This window comes from Cryptomeria japonica, chromosome 11 (assembly GCF_030272615.1).
Source record: "Cryptomeria japonica chromosome 11, Sugi_1.0, whole genome shotgun sequence".
In the NCBI taxonomy this organism is placed as follows: Eukaryota; Viridiplantae; Streptophyta; class Pinopsida; order Cupressales; family Cupressaceae; genus Cryptomeria; species Cryptomeria japonica.
This window is the reverse complement of record NC_081415.1, coordinates 20,752,964-20,765,996: the sequence shown is the minus strand read 5'-3', so window position 1 is coordinate 20,765,996 and position 13,033 is coordinate 20,752,964. Positions and strand designations below refer to the sequence as shown.

The 13,033-nt window shown below is 38.2% G+C and overlaps 1 protein-coding gene across 1 annotated transcript in view; it reads left to right on the top strand.

Annotated features, from left to right (window-relative positions):
• LOC131049496 (mRNA-decapping enzyme subunit 2) overlaps window positions 1-13,033 on the top strand; it is a 95,274-nt gene that overhangs the window by 31,831 nt on the left and 50,410 nt on the right. Inside the window, exon 4 of the mRNA XM_057983563.2 lies at window positions 6,236-6,334. Coding sequence (XP_057839546.1) covers window positions 6,236-6,334 — 99 coding nt within the window. The remainder of the gene's footprint in view (window positions 1-6,235; window positions 6,335-13,033) is intronic.

The following is a 13,033-nucleotide window of genomic DNA, read 5'->3' as shown; positions in this document are numbered from 1 at the left end:
AATGAAATTGGTTTGTTTCTTTTTTTTTTCTTCTTTCTGATTAGGTTGGCTGAGCAAAAGGTTTACCCCTTGATTGGGTACAAATATAAGCCGTATAGCCCCTACTCAACATCATTCATCACTTGGCATATCAAATTAATCTCCTCTCTGCTCTGTACATTAAGATTAGGTCTGACTTAGCAAATTTTGGTCTGATTTCATGTTTTGTAAATCTGAGTTAAATGCCTTAGGTCTCCCTTCCACTGTATGTCTGAGTTTTCATGCCTCAGGTTTGAGTTTGATGTATCTTTAGGCCTGTTCTTAAAACTTGATTGCTGATCTGGTCTGATTTTCCATGTTTCATTTCTGATTTTTAAAATTTTCAAGGTCTCATTTCCAAATTTTGAGGTCTGATTTGACCTGATTACTCCCTCCCCATGAGCGCATATGAACCCTGGGCTTGCATAGCGGGATGAGGGTGAAGCCTTGCATTACAAAGAGTGGAGCGGGTATAAGGGGTATCACTGCACAAAATGATGAGTGCACTTGGACCATGTGTTTGCACAAAGTTGAAACATGGAGCGCATTCGAAGGGTCATCATTATTAGAATAATTAATTCTTTTAGTCAGTTACCTTTTTAGTGGTTCTATTAATGGTCATTTAGTTAGTAATTTAGCATTTTAGTTCGTCATCTTAGTTGTCAACTTATTTAGCTTTTTGCTTTTCAGTTCGTTAAGTGAAACTATAGCGTTCTTTTAGAAGAACACATGGTTTGCATTTTATATTTTAAATTTTAGCTTTATTTAGCACTTGAAGTGTTTTAGGTTCATGTTGAAGCTTTAGATTAACGGTTTGTTCTTTTTAGAACATCATCTTGTAATTCCTTTATATACACTCGTATATTTGTTATTAATTAATTCAATATCATTCGATTATTGATTCAATTATTTTTCATGGTATCAGAGCGAGCGATAGGATATTGTAGAGTTTGGCGAATTTTTTAATAAAAATTCGTTGAGCCTTTCTACCTGGAGTGCTTTTTCAGAAATTTTTTCTGAGTTTTTTTTTGACCAATTTTATCAAATTCGTTGGCAGATTTCTTTTGCATGTTCCAGGGTTTTTTTGGTCTTGACGATTTTAGCACTAGAAATTTCGTGTGGTTTGCAGGTTTGGATTTTTTGAGGGTTTTAAGGTGGCGACAATAATGGAGAGGGCATCGAATTAAAGTGTTTTTTGCAGAGCTGTGATGTCCCCTTTATGTACCGAGACAATTACATTGCCAAATCACTTGCAAGAGGCTTATTTTCCCAAAGTCCTAATTAATTCTTAACAGAAATAATCGAAGCTGCTGGATCGCAAGAATGAAGGTTTACAATTACCAGTTATCAGAGACAATTATATGAAATATTATTATTATTACTTATATTCTGATATTACAAGATGTATACAAGCAAGTATCGCTGCCTTTCTGGTACGTAACATTTGCGAGATGATCCCCCCGATTGTCTAACTTCAATTCCCTTCCTTTATCTTGGAGTACTGAAAGGGTAGGTTGTATTCCCGGACGTGTCTTATGCCTCTTCACAATCATCTTTCTTCATAACATCGATTTGTTAAGCAAATCGTACTCCTTCACGAATTACTTAGTATACCAATCACACTCTTTCTTTAATTACTGGCACTTAACTATTTTGATCGTATTCTTCAGAGTATGTCCGTTAGTCAAATACTCTTTATTGCACCCCTTGATATCATTATCAGCGAACCACTTAATTAATCAATTTTTCTTTGATTATCGCTGTCAATATACTCGCGCGATGTAGACATGGGCCTTAATCGATGTTGCTATCCACCTTCCGTAGTTGTCATTCATCACGTCTTACATAGTGGCATTGCTTTGGACAGTGTAGTGTCTCAGTCTTTTGGAAATTATCGGGTATATGTGTTCATGGGGTTGGGGGGGGGTCATCACAGTTTCCCCCACTTAAGCTTGCTTGTCCTCAAGCAATTCCTGTCTTCTTCCTTTGATGAACCTGCACTTAGATTAGTAGTATGGAACATATATATAAATCAAGGTAATGTTAAATGTTAGAAGATTTACTACTTAGATTCTGTTGCGTATATTGCAACTTAGAGGGGTTAGCTTCCTTGAGCCATTGCCCCGTTTGAGAGGGACTGACTTCTTGGAGCCAGCTGGTCCTCATGTGGGAGATTGGCTTCCTTGAGCAACCTCTATCCGATCTTGAGAGACTGACTTCCTTGAGCCATCTCTGTCTAACTGAAATGGATTGACTTCCTTGAGTCATCCTTCTTACTATGGGTGTTGACTTCCTTCAGCCAAGATGGCCCATGTTTGGTTTCCTTGAGCCCTCATTCTTACTTAGGGTGCTGACTTCCTTGAGTCAAGCTGCCCATCCTTGGCTTCCTTGAGCCTTGTTCTTCTCAGGGTGCTGACTTCCTTGAGTCGAGCTGCCTATCTTTGGCTTCCTTGAGCCCACATATCTAAAGAGGTGCTGACTTCCTTGAGCCTAGCTATCCTCATTGGCTTCTTGAACCGTTACATTATAGAGGACTGACCTTTTGAGTCATCCTACTTTTCTAGAGTGATGGCTTCCTTGAGCCATACCCTTGTCTAATAATTTGATTGCAGAAATTTTGATTTGTACATCTTTCTCATATTTACACCTGAATTACAATGGTATAAATTTTACATATTAATATGGCTCTCCTTCTGGATGGCCTCAAAATCTTCTTTCCTTTCCCATGTGGCATCTCCCCTTGGTAGGCCCTTCCAATGGATAAGGAATTCGGTGATGGTTCTATTCCGTAGCCTTCTTTCTTGGGTATCCAAGATAATCTCTGGTTCTAGCACGAGTTTCCCCTCATCATCCAATGGCGATAGTTGTGCACATGGAACAATTTGTTGCCCTAGGATCTTCCTCAATCGGGATACATGAAATATATTATGGATCTTGCTATCCTCGGGAAGTTCTACTTCATAAGCTACTTCCCCTATCCTTCTCAAGACTTTGTAAGGACCATAGAATCTGGGTTTGAGTTTTTCCGCTCCACTTGGCTTAATTGAGGACTGCTTGTATGGCTGTAACCTCAAAAACACCATGTCCCCTACTTCGTATGTTCTCTCTACGCGTTTTTTATCAGCATATAGCTTTTGTTGATTTTGTGCCTGCTGGATGTTCTCCTTTAGGGTCCTCAGGATGTCAATATTCTGCTGCACAAAGTCCTCCTCTCCGGGTAACCTACTATTTTGGACAAGGTGTCCAAATGATGTGGCTTCATGCTCATACAATGCTTTGAAGGGACTCATTCTCGTGGACATGTGATGTATATTGTTATAGCAATATTCCCCAAGGTGCAGCCACTTAGGCCATGCTTTTTGTTGTCCTATGACGTAGTTCCTTAGGTACCCTTCTATCCATTTATTGACGATCTCGGTTTGACCATCCGTTTGTGGGTGATAGCTTGTACTAGGAGTAAGTTCTGTGCTTGCCAATCTGAAAAGTTCTTGCCAGAATTGGCTATCCCTGTCACTCACTATATTCCTTGGTAAACCATGAAGTCTCAAAACTTCTTTAAAGAACACTTCTGCCGTTTGGACTGCACTGTAGTTGGTAGAGTTGGCAAAGAAGTGAGCATATTTTGTAAGTCTATCTACTATAACATAAATACAATCCTTTCCTTGCACCTTTGGTAGTCCGGTTATAAAATCCATGGAGATACTCTCCCACTTCTGGTTGGGAATAGGTGATGGTTGTAGGAGTCCAATGGGGTGTCCTTGTTCCACCTTATTTCGTTGGCAAGTCATACACTCTTGCACATATTTGAGGACATCTTTTTTTAAGTCCTTTCCATGAGTATCTTTCACGAATCTGCCTATACGTTTTGTAATAACCTTGATGCCCTGCTAGGGCGTTATCATGGTACTCCCTCGAAATCTTCTCCTTCATCCTTGAATTTGTTGGTAGGTATACCTTGTTCTTATATAGGATGATGTCTTCATTTACCTTGTATTCATCATTTGGTATTCTTCCTTCTAAGATTCCGTTGGCAAGAGGGTCTTTAGCATATTCTGTGAGGATGTCATTCTTCCATTCTTTCATGATACTTGTAATGGTATTCAAACAAGGCTGTCTTGATAATGCATCTGCTACCACATTTTGGGTGCCTTTGACATATTCAATGTCAAAGTCATAGGATTGTATTCTACTTATCCATTTTTGTTGTCGGTCGTTTAAATCCCTTTGATTCATAAAGCAGCGTAGACTATTGTGGTCAGTTTTAACATGGAATCTTCCACATACAAGGTATTACCGAAATTTGGCTAAGGCATGCAAATAGCTAGCATCTCTTTGTCATAAATTGAATAGTGCCTTTCTAATTCGGTCAACTTTCTACATTCAAAAGCGATTGGGTGCCTTCTTTGCATGAGGACCGCTCCAACCCCCCCTCTCGATGCATGACATTGTAATTCAAATGGTAGTGTGAAATCTGGGATAGCTAGAACCGGACACGAACTCATGGCTTCCTTCAATTGATCAAACGCTTGTTGCCTTGTAACGTCCCACGAGAAGGCTCCCTTATTGGTTAAGTCTGTGAGGGGTGCGGCCATTTTGGAGAATCTTTTGACAAATCGCCTATAATAGCTGCATAGACCAATAAACCCCTTGAGTTGAGTCAACGTCTTGGGCGTAGGCCACTCCTTAATAGCCTTGATCTTCTCCTCATCTACACTCACCCCTTCTTCATTGATCTTATGACCCAAGTAGAGTATCTCTTTCATACCAAATTCACATTTGGACTCTTTGGTGTACAAAGATTCTTTTTCTAAGATGCTTAGGACCTCCTCCACATGTTGAAGGTGCTCTTCCCAGGTTTTGCTGTAAATGAGGATGTCGTCAAAGAATACGAGCAAGAATTTCCTTAGTTGTTGACGAAAAACATGGTTCATACATGATTGGAAAGTAGCTGGTGCATTCGTAAGGCCAAAGGGCATGACCAAAAATTCAAAGTGCCCATAATGGCATCGGAAGGCTGTCTTGGGTACATCTTCCTTCCTCATTCTTATTTGGTGATAACCTGTTCGTAGATCAATCTTGGAGAAATATTTTGTTCCATGAAGCTCATCGATTAATTCATCAATCCTTGGTATGGGGTACATGTTCTTGATGGTTCTTTTGTTGAGGGCTTGGTAGTCTATGCACATTCTCATGGTTCCATCCTTTTTCTTGACTAAGACAACGGATGATGCAAAGGGGCTGCAACTTGGTTGAATGTGCCCCATTTTAAGGAGATCATTGATGGTTTTTTCGATCTCCTCTTTGAATCTTCGTGGATGTCTATAGGGGGTTGTGATTACTGGTTTGGCCCCTTCTTCGAGTTCAATGGCATGTTCGAACCCTCTTCTTGGCAGAATTCCAGGTGGTATGTCCTTGAAAACCCCCTTATGTTGTTTCAAGATGGGCTGCATATCTATATGAACCAACGGTGAATTTGGACTAGATTGGTCTAAGACCAAGCATTGAGCAATCCATTCTCCTTACCCATGTTGGATGATCCTTTCTACATTTTTGCAAGAAACTACTTTTGGATCTCCATTAGGAAGGCCCTTCATTGTTACTTCTCCATCTTGCTGGAAACAAATGTCAAAATTTGGAAGGTCCATAGTGAAGCGACCTAATGAGTGGATCCAAGGTCTCCCTAATATTATATCATTATATGACCTCTGTATGAGTCATAGTAAAAATCTTCAAATTCGACAAAGATTTGCATGTCACTGATATTGCATGGTTCAATATTTTTGAACTATGTTTTGTCTTAATAAGGTCTACTTAAACCATCTCATATAGCATTAGTAAACCTTCATGTGCTCATTTGTTAATCCTAAAAGAATCTCATGCTGTGTACTTTTTGCCTTCCTAATCAGAAAAAAATTGTCAAATGAATATCTATTTAGAGTGTACAAATGTCATATACAAAATGAGCTTTCTGTAACGTACTGCTACTGTTTACATTTCTAATGTTATGATTTTCCAGTGACAGTAAAAAATGTGTTCACCAGCTGGTATCTTGTTTTATTTTTTATTTGCTGCTGAGTAAGGACTATGTAACCTTTGAACTTCAAATTTGTGATAATGCCCATCTTTTGTGGTATTAGATTCTGTTTACTGGAATGGTTAGACGGTAAGTTGGTGTGGATAATTATTACTTATTTGAAAGCCCATTTCTACTCTGCAGTGCCTACTTGTGAAAGGTTGGAAGGCAGGAGCAAGCTGGAGTTTCCCTAGGGGTAAGAAAGCAAAGGATGAAGAAGACCACATGTGTGCTATTAGAGAAGTATGCTCTATGAACCTTAATTGATTTAGTTTTAAATTGACACTATTAGCAACTTCCTTCATGCACTCTATGCATGTTTCCTCCATGATAAAGTAAGCTTCCTGATGGATGTTGTATAGCTTCTGGATATTACATTTTGAATATAGATTCTTTAATTAGCATGTTTTCCCCCTTTTCTGGTGAACTGCCTTGTACAATACTTAACGGAACAAAAGAATTGCATTCTTCTAACTTGAATTTTTGTTTCAAATCTAGCCACAGCACTTCTAATTAATAATAGGCAACTGATGATTGAAATGGATTTTCAAATAGCTGATGATTTCCCTTGGCTTTATAATCATCTGTATTTGTTACAATCAAGTTGGATTCTCATCTTGACCAATCAAAGAAATACACATTTTTCCTCACTGACTACTAGTTTCACTTGAACAATTGTGTTAAAACACAAATTAATGCCATTTACATGTTGAATTAGTTTAGATCTGAAGTTTGAACACTCAACGAAACACATGTGAGTAGTTAATGATCTCATGGCACTGAGAGTCCTTTGATTTGTTGGTTTACTCTAGCTACCTTTAACAAATAACCAAAATTATCTTCTGCAATCATATAAGTAAAACATGCGAAGTGACATCCTTTTTGAATAGATCTCTGTAAATGAATAGGGTTTGACAAAAACATTTTTCACACAAAAGCTCTCAAAAAGAGCCTTTGCTGATCTATGAAAAAAGAATCTACATGCCAATCGATTCAACATAGTTAAAATTAGAAGGAAATCCACATGAAATCCCTTTCAATTTTATAATAAACTATATTACATCCGCTGCAAGCAGATGTATGGAAGGTGCTAAAATCCTTGTCAAAAAATCTTTGTAGATGAGTAGGGTTTGACAAAACTTACTTTGGATTATCAAAAAGGGTCGTTGATCTATGAATAAAATATCCAAATCCTAACCAATCCAACATATTCAGTATGAAATTCCAGTGCATTTTGTCCGAAGGTTTATAATCAATTTTCAAGAAGAGGGCCTGTTGGCCAAGCTCATGATTCCAGTCAAGACATTCACAAGATTTTATAAGATTAATAAGAATGAGTCTGCCTTCAATAAAACTGGTTTCTTCCTTTCTTGCCATCTGGGCCACAAGGAACCTAATTCTTTGGCTAACTCTTTCTCTAGAATCTTGTAAGAAATGCTGCTAAGGATTATGGAACATCAATTTACTGCCAACTCCCTTTTGGTACCTTCAAGTTTGAGCCTGATAAGGCATGCATTTATTAGCTTCCCCATATTTATGCATTAAATAAATGCATTCCGTATCGGGCTCAAACTTGAAGTCCCCATATTTATGCATTAAATAAATTCGTAGCACATCTTTAAGTCTATATAGCTAATCACCTGCTGCATCTTGTAAAAATTCACCAGAGGAGTCTGATCCTGGAGACTTTTAATTCTCTAGTTCCTTCATTGAAGCTTCCATTTCTGTTTCCTTTTAAAGGTAAACCCTTTCATTAGTTAAATTTTTTTTGAGGTTCATCCTGTTTGACAAAGGATCTAAACTCTCAGATGTTAGAATTCTTGGAGTAATCATAGAAGATGTTGTGGATTGGCGTCTTATCCTTAGTGAGATTTTCCTTCACTCATCTATTGCATGTATCTCTAATTCTCTTCCTCTTTCTGAGCCACAATTCCAACTCACCGGGTAATTTACAATTCATCTAATTTAAAGGGATTGTTTCCACGTTTTGTTTGTCAATGTTGGAATCTAACTTGGTTTTCTTTTCTTAATTCTTGATTGGGAAATTTTCTTGCTTCATCCTTTAAACAAACTTTGCTGGACAATGTTGGCAGTAGCACCCTTCCACCAGAAGATCCAACTGCACTAACACCAAATTATTTCAAGGGTTATCTGACACTTTTCCAATTGTCATATGAGTGGAAATAGGATAATCACTTGATGTTTACACAAACTCATGCACATCTCTTCCCATTAGAGAAGCTCACATGTGAGTTTTGAGACAACGCACGAAAAGAAGAAAAGTAAAATCCTTGCGCATAGAGATCCGACCATAACCCTGCCGATTTTTCCAGAATTGGGGTTGCATTTTGTAGAGAAACTTGCCAATAATGCAGCTAAAATTAAGTAGAAACTGACAAGTTTAATAAGCCAAATAACTCGCGATTTTTCTTAAGAAACCCTTTCACGATTTTTTTGCTCCTTGCAGATCTGCAAAGAACGAATTTCGAAAATTCTTAGAACCATAAAAAACTTCAGACGAAAATCCACCTTCAAACATGTGGAAAGCAGAGACCTGCAAACTTCGGTCTGAAAACCCTTCGGAATTTTATCTCACGCGAAAATAATTGCGTATTACAGACCTGAAACATGACCCTTCAAAAACTCAAACCCCCATAAGGGACTTAGAGTCAGACCTGATCTGATACCATGTTCGAATAATTCAATATTAAATAGAGGAGACGAAGGCTCTTTAAATAGAGGTTACATGATGATGTTTCTAAAAAGAAACAATCAGTTAACTGAAGCTTAAACAAAAGCTAAAAATAGCAACAAGCTATTCTAACTCCAAGACTCTAAAAATAACTTAAGATGACAACTAAGATGAGCATTAAATAAACATTACATTATTTTAATATGAATACGATATTATGAATATTTATTGGCAATTATGGATTTATGTATTGGGAAGTTATATTGTATGGATCGTAATAATCATGCTTTTGATGTTTGCACACATACACACGCACACACACATGTGCACACACACACACACACAATCAAGGAATTTTTTTTGTCGTACCTTCGAATTTGTACTCGAATTGGTAACATAGATTCGTGGTGCATCTTTATCTACAGTGAGATTTCCCTTCATCCATCTAATGCATGTGTTGTTTGGTTCTCTTCCTCTTACGTTGTAGTCAAATTTTCAATTCCAACTAACTAGGTAAGTGTTGATGTGTCTTTTGTACACGACCAAACACAAAATAAAATACCCAGAGGTATCTTATTCTCTCTTGAGTAAAGTTCCCAAATGCTGAAGATATCGCAGAAGGATCAATTGGAGGAACTTCAAGGTTTTGTTATGTAGGATCTCTACTCGTGGATAAGCACCAATGGTCGTTGTGTTTACTGTTTTACAAGGGGCCTTACGTACTTTCAAAGAAAGCTTGTTCGTGCAACTACTTTTTGATGAGGAACTGGATTCTCCTAATACTAATTGATGTTCAAAACAAAGGGCAAAAGATAATGGTTTTAAGGAGATGAGACTAAACTAATCCTAAGAATGACTCAATGAGGATTGGTCCAGGTAAAACTCTACCAATTTCAGTATTGCCAAAAGATTACAACTCCACTAGAATTGGTGCGATCTTCTAAGGGGATTCAATGATTTTCAAATCATCAATGAGATAGATACTATCACTAAGATACATATTGATATCTCCACTAATGGTTGAACTCTTAAACAATCTTAATGTTTCCAGTTGACCACACAGGGTGTACTTACAATCAGTAAGAAGCTAGTGGTTTGGAATATGAGTCTTACCAAAGATCAAACACAACATTCGTCCTTCAATCTTAAAACTTAAATGCTATCTCTACTAAGAGTGATTCAAGAAGATAAACAACCATGAAAATAGCCACAAGGATTGCAATAAAACACCATAACTTAAATATTTCATTGATCTCATAGCCAAATAAAACAACAATTGTTTAACTTTCTCTCTTCACTACTTATTTCTTTGCTGCTGACAATATTAAACTTATTTCTCTTTTTTGATTCTAACTCTCTAACTCCTTAAAATGAAATGAGTGAGGGCTTATATAGCACTCTCAAATACAATGAACGGCCTGGATCAAAAGAAGATCAATGACTGAGATTTTGACACCTAAACCCTAATTAGGATTTGTTACAGAAAAGACCCTATTTAGATAAACATGATCAATCCATAGCCAATAGAAATTGGCACAAATAACAAGAAAACATAGTCCAATGGGAATAAAGTTGCCACATCATCTCATAACAACTTTTCATCTAGAATTTTGTTTCCTTTTCTATGTTCTTTTCTGGCATATTCAATGAACCTGGACGTAATCCCCTCAATCTCGGCAATGGGAATCTCATGAAGATTCTTCATTCGTTTTTCCAAGTGGAGGACTTGATCAAAAGCTGTGAGAAGGTCGTCTCCCATCCAGGTTCTAGCTCTTTTGTTTTCTCGATCAGGAACATAATAGCATACATCTGACCTCGCTGCTCTTCTGAGACCATGTTCTCCCCCTTGCAAAAAATGACCTTGATCCTGTCTTCCAACTCTTGGACATCCATATTTGTCTCGATCTCAATCTTTCTGTCAAGGATCGTACACAATACATCAAACACCTTGTCTTGAATAGGGTGGATAGTGCCTTCAACTTGGCTGCACCTGGTATTGATGTCTTCGAAAAGAACTTCCTTCATCTGGAGTAATGTTGACCATTGCAGAGGCTATGAGTTCCTCCATCCATTATCTTCTCTTGTGCTAAAATCTATCTTAGCGCCCTCCTTATCACTTGCAAGACCGGGATGACAACATCTCTAGTGTGAGCGAATGCATTTACAGTTATCAATAGATTATGAATGATTTCAAGGACTTGGATAGCCCGATGAACTGTCTTCATCATTCTTGTTGCAAATTTAATGGCTACCTTGTAAGATTCATCAATCCAAGTACTCATGAGTTGAGCTAAGTTCTTCATCTTTTCTGCCTCACTTATTGACTTGAGAGGAAGTGCATACAAAGGTGATATTGTTGGATCCTGTCGCTTCAATGGCTGACTAAGGTGACTAAAGTAATTCCTCCAAGCACTAACCTCCCTTTCTAGCTTCTTATTCTTTTCCATTTCTTCTTTGAGTTTGTCATTAAGTGCTCTCACTAAATCAGTTGCTTCTTCCATGGCCTGCTCGGAGGTAAGTGGACCAAGATCAAATGTTTCTAGATCATATTCCTCTGCTAGAATCTCATCCTCATATTTGTCCACCACTGGTGTGGCTACCTGTACCTTCCTGGATCCTGTATCATTTCTAATTACCTTTGACATCTTTGTAGCCTTCTTCTTTTCTATCTCTTCATGGGAATTTCCTATGAGACTTTCCAAGTCGAATACTTGTTCTTCCTCTTCGACCACAACTACCCTTGTTAGTCTTTCTTTTAGCCAATCTGGAATAGAAGACTTCCTTTCCCTCACTTGTATTTCCTTAGGCAGAGGTCTATCTTCTCTGAAAGGAGATGTTGCTTCATCATCATTCCTTCCTTCTTGTTGTTCATTAGCACCAACATGGAGAGATTGACTTGATGAATGTTGAGGTGTTTGTCCTTTACCTTGTTTATCATTCTGCACCATGGATTCCATAGATTCATCAATCTCATACACTATTTGTCTTTGATCTTCTCCTTGACTTGTTTCTTTTTCGTGCCTAGAAGACGTACTCGGTGGACGATCAGGATTCACCTTTTGTTTCTTCTTGGAAGGTTCTCTCTTCTCAGTTCCTTCCTTTCTCTTCGATCCTTTGGAATAAGAAGCATTCTCACTCACACTTGCTTCTCCTTCTTCTGTTCTTCTTTCCACGGTGAATGTCATGGATACATTATGCTCTTTCAATTTTTGATGTTGTACGTCCACTCATTTGCGAGTGCAATTTAAAACAGGATCCATCAATGCTCTCAGGTTTGCCACTTCTGGCTCATTCCAATCTATCTTCACCTTTTTATCTTCCTTCTCATAGGATGATTGGAGATATCTACCATTGTCCTGGGCTTGATCGGCTACTCTGTAAACTTTACATTTCCTAATGAGATCCAAGGGTAATCTGGAATGCATCTTTCTTTTCACCTCCATATCATCCTGAACATTCATCCAGAAGTCCTCTACTTGAAACTCATGTTTGTACTTCTTCCCAATTATCTCTTCCATATGACCATGAGGGTCGAAATTCTCCCTTGAGGCAAAGGATGTGAATGAATATAGAGATAATTCCTTCTCTGCATCCTCCGCGGCTTGAGAATTAGGACACACTTCAATTGAATTTCCTAGTAGAATGGGTACAGGGATACCATTTCCATGCTTATGTCTTGATGCTTTAGCATAAGCTGCCAACTGTCTAGTCACCTCAAGTAATATTATTCTGTCTGTAGGATACCTCAGCAACATATAGGGAGGTGAAGGACACCCATGGAGCCTAATGCAGGTGAATTTTGGAAACTGAATAAACCATGCACCATGCTTCTTCACAAGCTCCTGCGCTTCCAGAGACAGTCGATTGTGAATCCCTCCTTGCAATGTCCTGGTGATATACATTGTGAAGGTGTCATTGACTAGCTTGTAGCAATTCTTAGGTGGATGATGTAATTGAACATAAGAATCACAAGCTCTTATTTCTCTGGTTCCTCTCCCAACAACTCCTCTATGGGGTAACCCTGCATACTCAAAACTTCCGACTAGGGAATATACAACATATGAACTCATATAGAATGACTTAGTAGGGGATAACCTCCTCAACTGCACGTCCAGGTTGTTGCTAATGATTCTAGCCCAATTGAGCATTCCTTTTCCTTGGATGATCACTTGAATAAAGAAGAACATCCACTTGTCGAAGAAGAAGGCTTGAGATGCACCAGTAACCCGATTGAGCATGGTTATCAAGTC